The sequence below is a fragment of the Bombina bombina genome, chromosome 2 (assembly GCF_027579735.1).
Source record: "Bombina bombina isolate aBomBom1 chromosome 2, aBomBom1.pri, whole genome shotgun sequence".
Lineage (NCBI taxonomy): Eukaryota > Metazoa > Chordata > Amphibia > Anura > Bombinatoridae > Bombina > Bombina bombina.
In genome coordinates this window covers 851,148,143-851,163,450 of record NC_069500.1, presented here as the reverse complement: position 1 = coordinate 851,163,450, position 15,308 = coordinate 851,148,143, and the positions used below count along the sequence as shown (strand labels likewise).

The 15,308-nt window shown below is 35.3% G+C and overlaps 1 protein-coding gene across 1 annotated transcript in view; it reads left to right on the top strand.

The window, feature by feature from the left end:
* The window catches only part of LOC128649747 (phospholipid-transporting ATPase ABCA1-like), a 2,013,556-nt gene that overhangs the window by 993,377 nt on the left and 1,004,871 nt on the right, over positions 1–15,308 (top strand). Inside the window, exons 23-27 of the mRNA XM_053703184.1 lie at positions 6,101–6,285; positions 9,437–9,521; positions 10,584–10,786; positions 10,862–10,910; positions 12,872–12,982. Of these exons, the coding sequence (XP_053559159.1) occupies positions 6,101–6,285; positions 9,437–9,521; positions 10,584–10,786; positions 10,862–10,910; positions 12,872–12,982 (633 nt within the window). The remainder of the gene's footprint in view (positions 1–6,100; positions 6,286–9,436; positions 9,522–10,583; positions 10,787–10,861; positions 10,911–12,871; positions 12,983–15,308) is intronic.

Sequence of the window (15,308 nt, the reverse complement as noted above, 5' to 3'; positions counted from 1 at the left end):
AGACCTTCTATCTCAAGGTCCTTTTTTCCATCAGGATCTCAAATCATTAAAGTTGAAGGTATGGAGATTGAACGCTTGATTCTCAGTCATAGAGGTTTCTCTGACTCCGTAATTAATACTATGTTACAGGCTCGTAAATCTGTGTCTAGGAAGATATATTATTGAGTCTGGAAGACTTACATTTCTTGGTGCTCTTCTCATCATTTTTCCTGGCATTCTTTTAGAATTCCTAGAATTTTACAATTTCTTCAGGATGGTCTGGATAAAGGTTTGTCTGCAAGTTCTTTGAAAGGACAAATTTCTGCTCTTTCTGTGTTGTTTCACAGAAAGATTGCTAATCTTCCTGATATTCATTGTTTTGTACAGGCTTTGGTTCGTATAAAACCTGTCATTAAGTCAATCTCTCCTCCTTGGAGTTTGAATTTGGTTTTGAGGGCTTTACAAGCTCCTCCGTTTGAACTTATGCATTCCCTGGACATTAAATTACTTTCTTGGAAAGTTCTGTTCCTTTTGGCCATCTCTTCTGCTAGAAGAGTTTCAGAGTTATCTGCTCTTTCTTGTGAATCTCCTTTTCTGATTTTTCATCAGGATAAGGCGGTGTTGCGGACTTCATTTAAATTTTTACCTAAAGTTGTGAACTCTAACAACATTAGTAGAGAAATTGTGGTTCCTTCATTGTGTCCTAATCCTAAGAATTCTAAGGAAAAGTCGTTGCATTCTTTGGATGTAGTTAGAGCTTTGAAATATTATGTTGAAGCTACTAAGGATTTCCGAAAGACTTCTAGTCTATTTGTTATCTTTTCCGGTTCTAGGAAAGGTCAGAAGGCTTCTGCCATTTCTTTGGCATCTTGGTTAAAATCTTTGATTCATCATGCTTATGTCGAGTCGGGTAAAACTCCGCCTCAAAGGATTACAGCTCATTCTACTAGGTCAGTTTCTACTTCCTGGGCGTTTAGGAATGAAGCTTCGGTTGATCAGATTGGCAAAGCAGCCACTTGGTCTTCTTTGCATACTTTTACTAAATTCTACCATTTTGATGTGTTTTCTTCTTCTGAAGCAGTTTTTGGTAGAAAAGTAATTCAGGCAGCTGTTTCAGTTTGATTCTTCTGCTTATAATTTCAGTTTTTTTCATTATAAGATTAAAACTTTATTTTGGGGTGTGGATTATTTTTTCAGCGGAATTGGCTGTCTTTATTTTATCCATCCCTCTCTAGTGACTCTTGCGTGGAAGTTCCACATCTTGGGTATTTATTATCCCATACGTCACTAGCTCATGGACTCTTGCTAATTACATGAAAGAAAACATAATTTATGTAAGAATTTACCTGATAAATTCATTTCTTTCATATTAGCAAGAGTCCATGAGGCCCACCCTTTTTTGTGGTGGTTATGATTTTTTTGTATAAAGCACAATTATTCCAATTCCTTATTTTTTATGCTTTCGCACTTTTTCCTTATCACCCCACTTCTTGGCTATTCGTTAAACTGATTTGTGGGTGTGGTGAGGGGTGTATTTATAGGCATTTTGAGGTTTGGGAAACTTTGCCCCTCCTGGTAGGAATGTATATCCCATACGTCACTAGCTCATGGACTCTTGCTAATATGAAAGAAATGAATTTATCAGGTAAGTTCTTACATAAATTTATGTTTTATTAACCCCTAAACCTAAGTCTAACCCTAACCCTAACACCCCCAAACTTAAATATAATTAAAATCAATCTAAATAAAACCTACTATTAATAACTAAATAATTCCTATTTAAAACTAAATACTTGCAAACAGGTGTATAATATGTATTAATACTTTCCCCTTCTGGTGAACCGCAGCCGTCCCACAGTCTCTCCCAAGGTCTGTGTGAATATATCAGGTGTGCTAGCTGGAGGCGCTGGTTCAGCTTGTATCAGTCGTTGGTATCTTCCTTTCCTTCCTCGGTTGTATAACTCTAGGTGCAAAATAGTGGTGCTGAAATATCAGACAATACACCATACAAAGGTGAATATCTACTCACAGTGTATATTGCAGGTTACCGGCTCCTTCCCAATATGAAAAGACAATATCACAGATTCAGTAAAAAAGTTTGTCTTTATTTGGCTCAACGCAAAAGCGTTTCAACGGTCCCAGCCGTCTTTCTCAAGAGCAATAAAAGTGCTTTACAAACCAAAGCATACCTTTCCGCTGCACAGGCGGCCTTTAAATACATGTCAGTTACGCTACCTGCTTCCCCATTGGAGGAGAGCAGGTTTACACCCGATTCAAAATTTCAATTGTAAATTTAAAATAAACATCTAAAAAAACATAAAAAACAATATTAATTATATTAGAAACTATAAGTTTGTTTTAAAATATAAAATTTCTGTAGATATCATAATTTTTGCCGGTTTTGTAGTTCCCTTTCAGGTAGTTTTCTGTTTCAAGTTCTCTTTCAGGTCTGATATGTCAGTGGGTATCACATGTTATCTAATGTCCAATGAAAAACAGTTTCTGATTTTCTCAAAATAAAAAGACATAAGTGTTATTCACAGATACAAAGTTTCTTATATGAATTCTGCTTATCCAAATATTTAGAGAAGGTAGAATAAATTGCCACTTAGAAGTTTGTTATAAGTTGGAATAGATACTTTTCATAATTAAACATTCATATTATAAATGGACTTCTATACTTATTGAATGTTAAATATTGACTCAGCGACTTGTGTGTTGCATATAATTTCTTGAAATTAAGTGTGAGAATTATATTCTTTTGTACGATATATGTATATATAAACAATATATGTATATATAAACATTATGTATATATAAACAAAACTAAATACTTACCTATAAAATAAACCCTAACCTAGCTACAATATAACTAATAATTACATTGTATCTAGCTTAGGGTTTATTTTTATTTTACAGGCAAGTTTGTATTTATTTTAACTAGGTAGAATAATTACTAAATAGTTATTAACTATTTAATAACTACCTAGCTAAAATAAATACAAATTTACCTTTAAAATAAAACCTAACCTAAGTTACACTACACTACAATTAAACAAATTACCTAAATTAAATACAATTAACTACATTAAATACAATTATCTAAATTACAAAAAAAGCAAACACTAAATTACACAAAATAAAAAAACAAATTACAAGAGATTTAAACTAATTACACCTAATCTAATAGCCCTTTTAAAATAAAAAAGCCCTCCCCCCAATAAAAAAACCTAGCCTAAATTAAACTACCAATAGCCCTTAAAAGGGCCTTTTGCGGGGCATTGCCCCAAAGAAATCAGCTCTTTTACCTGTAAAAAAAAATACAAACACCCCCCAAACAGTAAAACCCACCACCCACACAACCAACCCCCCAAATAAAACCCTAACTAAAAAAAACTAAGCTCCCCATTGCCCTGAAAAGGGCATTTGGATGGGCATTGCCCTTAAAAGGGTATTTAGCTCTATTGCAGCCCAAAGCCCTAAATTAAAAATAAAACCCACCCAATAAACCCTTAAAAAAACCTAACACTAACCCCTGAAGATCCACTTACAGTCTTGAAGAGCTGACATCCATCCTCAATGAAGCCGGTAGAAGTCCTCAACGAAGCTGGGAGAAGTCTTCATCCAAGCCGGGAGAAGTGCTCCTCCAGACGGGCAGAAGTCTTCATCCAGACGGCATCTTCTATCTTCATCCATCCGGCATGGAGCGGGTCCATCTTCAAGACATCTGGCGCGGAGCATCCTCTTCTGCCGACGACTACCCGACAAATGAAGGTTCTTTAAGTGATGACATCCAAGATGGCATCCCTTAGATTCCGATTGGCTGATAGAATTCTATCAGCCATTGGATTTAAGGTTGAAAAAATCCTATTGGCTGATGCAATCAGCCAATAGGATTGAACTTCAATCCTATTGGCTGATCCAATCAGCCAATAGAATGCGAGCTCAATCCTATTGGCTGATTGGATCAGCCAATAGGATTGAAGTTCAATTCTATTGGCTGATTGCATCAGCCAATAGGATTTTTTCTACCTTAATTCCGATTGGCTGGAATCTAAGGGATGCCATCTTGGATGACGTCACTTAAAGGAACCTTCATTCATCGGGTAGTCATCGGCAGAAGAGGATGCTCCGCACCGGATGTCTTGAAGATGGAGCCGCTCCGCGCCGGATGGATGAAGATAGAAGATGCCGTCTGGATGAAGACTTCTGCCCGTCTGGAGGACCATTTCTCCCGGCTTCGATGAGGACTTCTCCCGGCTTCGTTGAGGATGGATGTCGGCTCTTCAAAACTGTAAGTGGATCTTCAGGGGTTAGTGTTAGGTTTTTTAAGGGTTTATTGGGTGGGTTTTATTTTTAGGTTAGGGCTTTGGGCTGCAATAGAGCTAAATGCCCTTTTAAGAGCAATGCCCATCCAAATGCCCTTTTCAGGGCAATGGGGAGCTTGGTTTTTTTTAGTTAGGGTTTTATTTGGGGGTTAGTTGTGTTGGTGGTGGTATTTTTTTGTACAGGTAAAAGAGCTGATTTCTTTGGGGCAATGCCCCACACAAGGCCCTTTTAAGGGTTATTGGTAGTTTAGGCTAGTATTTTTTTTATTTTGGGGGGGGCTTTTTTATTTTGATTGGGCTATTAGATTAGGTGTAATTAGTTTAAATCTCTTGTAATTTGTTTTTTATTTTGTGTAATTTAGTGTTTGTTTTTTTGTATTTTAGATAATTGTATTTAATTTAGGTTATTTCATTGTAGTGTAAGGTTAGGTGTTAGTGTAACTTAGGTTAGGTTTTATTTTACAGGTAAATTTGTATTTATTTTAGCTAGGTAGTAACTAAATAGTTAATAACTATTTAGTAACTATTCTACCTAGTTAAAATAAATACAAACTTGCCTGTGAAATAAAAATAAACCCTTAGCTAGATAAAATGTAACTATTAGTTATATTGTAGCTTGCTTATGGGTTATTTTACAGGTAAGTATTTAGTTTTAAATAGGAATTATTTAGTTATTAATAGTAGATTTTATTTAGAATTATTTTAATTATATTTAAATTTGGGGGTGTTAGGGTTAGACTTATGTTTAGGAGCGACGTTGGGGGGGTGGCAGATTAGGGGTTAATACATGTAGGTAGGTGGCGGCGATGTTAGGGACAGCAGATTAGAGGTTAATAATATTTAACCAGTGTTTGCAAGGCGGGAGTGCGGCGATTTAGGGATTAATATGTTTATTATAGTGGCGGCGATGTCCAGAGCGGCAGATTAGGGGTTAATAATTATAATGTAGGTGTCGGCAATGTCGGGGCGGCAGATTAGGGGTTAATAAGTATAAGATTAGGGGTGTTTAGACTCAGGGTTAATGTTAGGGTGTTAGGTGTAAACATAAAATTAGGAATCAATGGGGCTGCGTTACTGAGCTTTACGCTGCTTTATTGCAGGTGTTAGGCTTTTTTTTCAGCCGGCTTCCCATTGATGTCTATGGGGAAATTGTGCACAAGCACGTACAACCAGCTCACTGCTGACTTAAGCAGCGTTGGTATTGGAGTGCGGTATGGAGCACAATTTTGCTCTACGCTCACTTCTTGTCTTTTAACGCCGGGTTTATAAAAACCTTTAATACCAGCGCTGTAGGTAAGTGAGTGGTGACAATAACGTGCAAGTTAGCACTGCACCCCTCATAACGCAAGACTCGTAATTTGGCCGATTGTTTTTAAATAATATTGAATTACTAATGTCAATATTGAGAGGGGTCTTGAGCCTAACTCATTTACTTCTCCTTAACTTACATTATATAACTGATTCATTTCCCATACATTTTTTAACTATTCCTTCAGGAACAAAACCCTGGCATAAAATGAGGGCTACCTGTAACTGTATTTGTTTATTTTATTAATTTTTTCTCAGGACATTTGTTTATTTTATTAACAGTTCCTCTACTAAGTCTACAAGCAGTTATGTATGTAAAATATGTGTGTGTGTGCGCATGTGCGTGCATGTGCAATGTAAAACACCCACTAATACAGTTCTAGTGTGATTCATGTACCATGTCTAGGTTTGATATGCTTTTAAAATGTTTTCAGATAGATGTTTGCAATACCCACATCAGATTTGCTCTTTTATTAATTTCATAGGCCGCACAATTATTCTCTCGACCCATCATATGGATGAAGCAGACATTTTAGGAGACAGAATAGCTATTATTTCCCATGGAAAACTTTGCTGTTGCGGCTCTTCTATGTTTTTGAAGAAATGTTTTGGAAGTGGATATTTTCTCACGCTTGTCAAACAAAATGGATTGGAAACAAACATAATGCAGGTAATGTGTTCAGAGGAAAAAAGTCTGCATAATAAAAGGACAAAATACTCATATTCTAAATCACTTGAAAGTGATGCAGCATTACTGTTAAAATCTGACATGAAAATATCACCTGAACATCTCTATGTAAAAAAATAATTTTCAGCAGCCAATCAGGATTACTAGTCCCAGGACTTGCAAGGGAGCGTGCATCTGTCATGTGCAGGCACAGTCGTTATTTCCCTATTCAGTTTAAGGAAGTTTACTATGAAATCTCACGAGATTTCAGTGAAATATCATGAGATCATAGCAAAACATAGCATGACCTCAGCACTGCTTATGCTGATTGGCTATTGTTTTTTTCAACTTGTAACTGGACAGTAGCTGAAGTATAACTGTCACCAGAGAATTTACTCTTGTAAGCTAAAGAAATTTTGAGGTAAAATCTTTTCAATGGGGTGAGAATACTTATTACATTTTGAGGTAAATATCTTCCTTTTTTACATAGAGATGTTCAGGTGATATTTTCTAGTTAGCTTTTTACAGCGATGCTGCATCACTTTCAAGTGCTTCAACATTTGGGCATCATGTCCCTTTAAGGTAACAGGTTGCATATCAATTTTAATTGGTTAAATATATTGTTTTTGTTAATTATTCAAAATGGTGTAACATCTAAGATTATTATAGCATTTTAGGAGTTTATAAAAACATTTTTTTTTCACTAGAAAAATAACTAGTTCATTCAAATAAAGCATTTTTGAGAGGCTTGATTCTTCCCCCACCACAAGTAAACACTAACTGCACTAGCCTGGCCCTCCCTACCATAAATATAACCCCCCCCCCCCCCCCGATAATTCCACATTGACAAACTCCCCTTTACACAATCCCCTTCACAAATCACAAATACCCACTAATAAATTTAAAGGCATGTGAAACCCAATTTTTTTTCTTTCATGATTCAGATAGAGCATGCAATTTTAAGCAACTTTCTTATTTACTCCTATTATCAATTTTTCTTTGTACTCTTGGTGTCTTTAAATTGAAAAGAAGAAATGTAAGCTTACGAGCTGGTCAATTTTTTATTCAGCACCTTGCTGATTGGTGGCTACATTTAGTCACCAAAAACGGGCTGGCTCCTAAGATTTACATTCCTGTTTTTCAAATAAAGACACCAAGAAAATGAAGAAAATTTGATAATAGGAGTAAATTAGAAAGTTGCTTAAAATTACATGCTCTATCTGAATCACAAAATAGATTTTTTTGGGGTTTCATATAATTTTAACCTAGGTCTAATTAAGCTTCAGTAAATAGTAATTAAAGGGACATGAAACAAAAATAATTCTTATGATTCAGAAAGAGCAAATCATTTCAAATTGCTTTCCAATTTACTTCTATTATCAAATGTGCTTCTTTCTCTTCTCACTACGCTACAGAAAACAATAAAATAAATAAGAAAAAAACAGACAGCTAATAGTTATAGGGGGCGATTTAGAGAGCTATTTAGGGGAATCGGGGAGGTTGGGGGGTAAGGAAGGATCCTACACTACAGAAAACATCAAAATTAAATAAAACATATTTTATATAAAAAAAAGCCTTATATTTTCATACTGGCAGACTGTCTGCCTGTACCTAAGATGGGGGTGACCATGGGGGTTGTGGGAGGGAAGAGTGCTGGTTGGGAGGGATCAGGTAAGGATCAAGGGTTGTGAAGTGTCAGGTGGGAGGGTAATCTCTACACTAAAGCTAAAATTAACCTTTTAAGGTACCTAATTAACCCCTTCACTGTCGGGAATAATAAAAGTGTGGTGCGCAGCTGCAATTAGCGGCCTTCTAATTGCCAACAAGCAATGGCAAAGTCATATATGTCTGCTATTTCTCAACAGAGGGGATCACAGAGAAGCATTTACAACCATTTGTGCCATGATTGCACAAGCAGTATCTAAATAATTTCAGTGAGAAACCCAAAGTTTGTGAAAAAAAATTACTTTTTTTTTTAATTTGATCGCATTTGGCAGTGAAATGGTGGCATGAAATATACCAAAATACCTTGCGCTGTCTACGTAAAAAAAAAATAATAAAAAAATATATATATATATATATAGTTTTGACAGGTAAATAAAAAAAAACAAGGCATTATTTCTATTTAAATGGAGTGATAGCAAAAATGCTAAAAATTCTCTGGTGTTTTGGGCAAGTTTTCTCTAAGAGTCCCAATTAGTAAAGGGGTTAATTATATAGGGTGACCATATTGCCGCTTTAAAAAGAGACACATATGAAAAATACATATGTCAGGGTTCTTTTACAGAACATGTCTTTAAGCAGCCTTGAAAAAAGCCCTGACATATGTATTTTTCATATGTGTCCCTTTTTAAAGCGGCAATATGGTCACCATAATTAAATATTATTTTCATGTCAGCAAAGGCTATGAATGAGCTAATTTCTGTGTTTTTGTCCCCTTCTATTATTAGCTACAATTGAAGAATGAGTCACGGAGCAAATATAACGCAGATAATTAGTGATTCTGTACAAAAGGTTAGAAACCATTGTGTTAGAGTGAGCGTTAGCAAACAAAAAAAGGCTGTATCATTGTTGACCCATCACTAATGTCCACTCATGAATAACACTGTATTTTTAGCAGACATAATTGGCCATAAAATATTAACAGGCTCATGAAAACTATATTCAGTCATTTTCTTGTAAACTAAAGTTTCTATCATTTTGAGAGAAAGAGAAGAGAGAGGATTTCATTAGTGCTGATGTTCTATATCAGATTAGTTTCCTTGCAGCACAATTATAGTCAAGCAATAAAATGCATAATATATGCAAACATTTTGCCTATTTTTTTTTCATTGCATTAGTATATGTGAAGCATTTTCTTCTTTCCTACTGGGTAGCTTTTATTTCAGAACAAGTACACTTAATTGAAAAGGCAACTAGATGTAACAGATGAATACTATTTCTCAAATTGCCTTTGGACACTTTAATCAACCTGCCTACATGTTTGAATCAATCTGTTGCAGCAATTCTGCACATTCATCTTTGCCCTGCCATTCATATGAGGCAGCAAAGAGAATGCTGTGTAATTGAATTTAGCTGAAGTTTAATATACAGACAAACAGCAGCATAACAGATGCAACCATGGTCATTACACATTGTACTTTTGTGTTTTCAGGATCAGAGAAATCTCCTTCTGCACAACAACAATGAGGACAAAAAGAATGGAGATGAATCGGAAAACAAAGAGAACACTATGCAAGGTTCGAATAACATTTTTAGCATTATTAGATAAACATCTACTGATCAATAATAAACATGAAACGTTGGGATCTCCAATAATAAAAAAGATAAAGAAAAACATTGCAAAATTACATGTAGTTTTTAAGGGACATTAAGCACTAAATAAATGTTAGATAGAATGATGTATTGAAAGAAAAGATTAGTCTGAGAATACCATGTAGATGTATTTTTTAAAGTTTTGTTAGTTTTTTAAAAATTGACAGAATAAGTGTAAAGTTTTATTGCCTATAAAACAATGGGAGCTGTCATGTTGCAACTTAGGTTACCTTCTTTGCTGTGGCCAATTAAGGACAGTTATAAATAAGTCACTAGAGGGAGCAGCCAATAGCTGTGCGGAATAAAACAGTGTTCTGCACTTCCTTTTCTAACAGGAACTGAAATGCTCACAATTTCAGAATTGAATTACAGGAAAAGGGGACAAAATAAATCATGTATATTGCAGAGGTTTTTATTTATTTATATGATTTATCATTTTATATGACCATCTCAAAGTATTTAAAAGGGATACTGAACCCAATTTTTTTCTTTCGTGATTCAGATAGAGCATGCAATTTTAAGCAACTTTCTAATTTACTCCTATTATGAATTTTTTTCATACTCTTGCTATCTTTATTTGAAAAAGAAAGTACAGAACCCTGGACAGCACTTGTTTATTGGTGGATGAATTTATCCACCATTCAGCATGAACAACCCAGGTTGTTCATCAAAAATGGGCTGGCATCTAAACTTACATTCTTGCTTTTCAAATAAAGATACCAAGAGAATGAAGAACATGTGCTAATATGAGTAAATTAGAAAGTTGCTTACAATTGCATGCTGTATCTGAATCACAAAAGAAAAAAATTGGCTTCAGTGTCCCTTTAATGTCCCTTTAAGTCAATCTGCTCACAGGGACAATTCTACTAAAAATGCATGTATGAGAGAAATAATTATACTTGTAAAATATTTTTACTTTACTAAGAATAAAGGCATTTTATGTCATTTTCTGCATTTGTTGACTTTTTTTTTATTCTTTTATTCAGCATTAAAGCCAATAACTAGCCTAATTCAGGAACATGTTGCCCAAGCTCAATTTTTACAAAGTATTGGTCAAGAAATCACGTATATCTTGCCATACAAAGGGGCTGAAGATGGTTCATTTGCAAAACTTTTTGAAGCTTTGGACTCTCAACTTTCCAAACTGGATATTTCCAGCTATGGGCTGTCAGATACTACACTGGAAGAGGTAAGAATATTTACTCATTTACTGAATTCAATATTCTAGCGTGTCACTTCTAACTATTTCTATTTGCTTTTCTAGATATTTTTAAAAGTGGCAGAAGATACTGGTGTGGATAAAGAAACATCAAGTAAGTAAGAAGGAAAACGGCTATTGATTTTTTTAAAGGGATACTAAACCTAAATTTTTTTTTAATGATTCAGATAGAGCATGCAATGTTAAGCAATTTTCTAATTTACTCCTATTATCAAATGTTCTTCATTCTTTTTGTATCTTTATTTGAAAAAGCATACCAGCCGGCCCATTTTTGGTTCAGCATCTGGGTAGTGCTTGTTGATTGGTGGCTAAATGTAGCCACCAATCAGCAAGCCCTATCCAGGGTGCTGAACCAAAAATGGTCTGGCTCCTTAGCTTAGATTCCTGCTTTTTCAAATAAAGATAGCAAGAGAATGAAGAAAATGTGATAATAGGAGTAAATTAGAAAGTTGCTTAAAACTGCATGCTCTATCTGAATCATGAAAGAAAAAAAAATGGGTTTAGTGTCCCTTTTAACAAATGATTCATGTTGGTATTATTTTTACATTAACATTTTTACTTGTAGAAAACACATACATTATTACACAAATGTGATCCTTAAAGTGATGGTAAATTTCAGAATATGATGGTGCAATTAAAAATATCTTAGTTTGCAAGTAAAACCACATAATTATTATTTTGAAGTGTATATATATATATATTTTACAATAAAAGATTTATAATCCTAATTGCTATTGTCTGTTTCTCCGCTCCCCTTCATTTCCACTTTTGGCAGGACTGTGATGTATAGAGCAGTCAATTCCACTCTCTACATAGGCTTTCTAAGGGCTTTAAAGGGGCTGGACTTAAAGGATGTAATATGACACACATGTTGATTGGTTGTTCACTAGAATTGTCATTAAAAAAAAAAGCATTCATCCAAGTGGGCCGGCATAACACTGCAATAGAAAAAATACTTTATTAACTAATTTAACCCTTTCACAGATGGATTAAAAAAAGAAAAGTACACATATACTTTTTTAATGGCAAATATTACATATATGGCATTTGATTAGATAAAGTTTACCATCACTTTAAATTATTTTGCATCATAAATCACTTTTAGATTTTTTTGTAAATATATATGTACACCTTATAGGTTTATTACATTTTGACTTGATAAAATCAGTAATTAAAGCTCAAAAGCCAAACATATAACATAGCTCAGCTATTCCCTCCTTTTTTAGAATGATTAGAGTATTGATGGCGAACCTTGGCGCCCCATATGTTTCAGAACTGCATTTCCCTTGATGCTTTTAGGCCCTCTGTAGTCCAGTCGGTCAAGGTTCACATCACTGGACTAGAGAGATGCTGACAGTATGAATGTTGAAAATTGAATATGAAATGTCAATATTTGAATACTACATTTGATTATTGATACTTATAGACTTACATTAAAGTCCATCTTAATCAACTTTCGCAGGTTGATAAATACATATTAAAATGTTAAATTTGATAAAGGGAAGGATTAACTTTTTTTTTTTTTTTTTTTTTTAAATGAATGTTCAGAAAATATTTTACATTGGTTTAGAGCAAATGAATGTGTATATTTGCTTAATCACAAAGCATATCAATTAAAAATGTTAATCTCTCTGCAAAGGCCACTTCATTTTTATGGCTCAATTTATTATCCATGGGTGAACCGGGGAGTACATATTCACCCCTGTCTGCCTGCCCGCATTTACCAATGCACACAAACGCACGTGTGCAACCAAGCTCCCTGCCTGCACACAGCCAATCATGCACAGGCAGGAGTTGTCAATCTCCCCAGTCGGAAGAGACTTGAAATTCACCACTTAAGAGGTGGATAACAGGGCAAGGAAGCTGCTTGATAAATAAATCCAGACTGCAGGTTCGCTTGTGTGAACCTGCAGTCAAAGGGAAGAGAAGGTCTTGATAAATTGAGCCCTAAGTGGAAGTCCTTACAGTATGTGACCAATCTCATAATATTGTAGCTTATTAGTAAATTGTTATTGAATAAATTAAACATAAACATTTTTTTTTATTGCTTATCAGCTGCACAAGATGTTATTAAAAAAGGTTGGAAACAAAAGCTGAAGAAATTTAAAAGTACAAGTATTTCCAGTGCAAAAAATAATCCCGATTTATTGAAGGCACATGATTACGGTATGAATTTCCACATTGTATTTCTTAATTCTCAGTTGACGTTTAAGTTATCATTGTTAACCTGACAGCTGTAAAATGAATTATTTTATATTATATTATATATTTTATATATATATATATATATATATATATATATACTCTCTCTCTCTCTATATATATATATATATATACTCTATATATATATATATATATATATATATATTTATTATTATTTCTCCTGTTAAGTGTGGTCAGTCCACGGGTCATCATTACTTCTGGGATATTAACTCCTCCCCAACAGGAAGTGCAAGAGGATTCACCCAGCAGAGCTGCTATATAGCTCCTCCCCTCTACGTCACACCCAGTCATTCTCTTGCACCCAACTAATAGATAGGATGTGTGAGAGGACTGTGGTGATTATACTTAGTTTTATACCTTCAATCAAAAGTTTGTTATTTTATAACAGCACCGGAGTGTGTTGTTCCTTCTCTGGTAGAATTTGAAGAAGAATCTACCTGAGTTTTTTGTATGATTTTAGCCGGCGTAGTTAAGATCATATTGCTGTTCTCGGCCATCTGAGGAGTGAGGTAAACTTCAGATCAAGGGACAGCGGGCAGGTTAATCTGCAAAGAGGTATGTAGCAGCATATTATTTTCTGACAATGGAATTGACTGAGAAAATTCTGCCATACCGATATAATGTAAGCTCAGCCTTAAATGCAGTAGTAGCAACTGGTATCAGGCTGTCATGTATGTATATTTTACACTTCAGTATTCTGGGGAATGGCACTTCACTGGGATAATACTGTATGCATAAGACTTTAGCCTAATTTGCAGTGACTAGCAACAGGCTTTCTAATGGCATTTAATTTATTTGATGTTAAACGTTTTTGCTGACATGTTAAATCGTTTAATTTTCTGAGGTACTGGGTGAAAAAATGTTTTGGGCACTGTTTTTTTCCACTTGGCAGTCGTTTTATTTAATTTAAGACAGTTTACTGATCTCCCTCACTGTTGTGTGTGAGGGGGAGGGGCCTATTTTGGCGCTTTTGCTACGCATCAAATAATTCAGTCAGAAGTCTCTTGTCTTCCCTGCATGATCCGGTTCGTCTCTACAGAACTCAGGGGTCTTCAAAACTTATTTTGAGGGAGGTAATCACTCACAGCAGAGCTGTGAGATTGTAGCTGACTGTGATAAAAAACGTTTATTTCTGTACTTTTTTTCTGCTATCAGGGTTAGTTATCCATTGCTAATGGGGGCAATCCTTTGCTAAAATTGTATTTTTACCGGAAAAGATTTAATGTTATAGTTTCTCAGTTTATTATTTTTCAACTGTCATAACTTTTTTCTGTGCTTCTTAAAAGGCACAGTACGTTTTCATATTATTTGTAAATTACTTTGAAAAGTATTTCCAAGTTGCTAGTTTATTTGCTACTGTGTTAAACATGTCTGATTCAGAGGAATATCTCTGTGCTATATGTGCTAAAGCCAAAGTGGAGCCCAATAGAAATTTATGTACTAATTGCATTGATGCTACTTTAAATAAAAGTCAATCTGTACAAATTGAACATATTTCACCAAACAACGAGGGGAGAGTTATGCCGACTAACTCGCCTCACGTGTCAGTACCTGCATCTCCCGCTCGGGAGGTGCGTGATATTGTAGCGCCGAGTACATCAGGGCGGCCATTACAAATCACATTACAGGATATGGCTAATGTTATGACTGAAGTTTTGGCTAAATTACCAGAACTAAGAGGTAAGCGTGATCACTCTGGGGTGAGAACAGAGTGCGCTGTTGATAATAGGGCCATGTCTGATACTGCGTCACAGTATGCTGAACATGAGGACGGAGAGCTTCAATCAGCAGGTGACGGTTCTGATCCCAATAGAATGGATTCAGACATTTCTAATTTTAAGTTTAAACTCGAAAACCTCCGTGTACTGTTAGGGGAGGTATTAGCAGCTCTAAATGATTGTAACACCGTTGCAATCCCAGAGAAATTATGTAGGCTGGATAGATACTATGCGGTACCGGCGAGTACTAACGTATTTCCTATACCTAAGAGGCTTACAGAGATAATTACTAAGGAGTGGGATAGGCCCGGTGTACCCTTTTCCCCCCCTCCTGTGTTTAGAAAAATGTTTCCAATAGACGCCACCACACGGGACTTATGGCAGACGGTCCCTAAGGTGGAGGGAGCGGTTTCTACTCTGGCTAAGCGTACCACTATCCCGGTGGAGGATAGCTGTGCCTTTTCAGATCCAATGGATAAAAAATTAGAGGGTTACCTTAAGAAAATGTTTGTTCAACAAGGTTTTATATTGCAACCCCTTGCATGTATTGC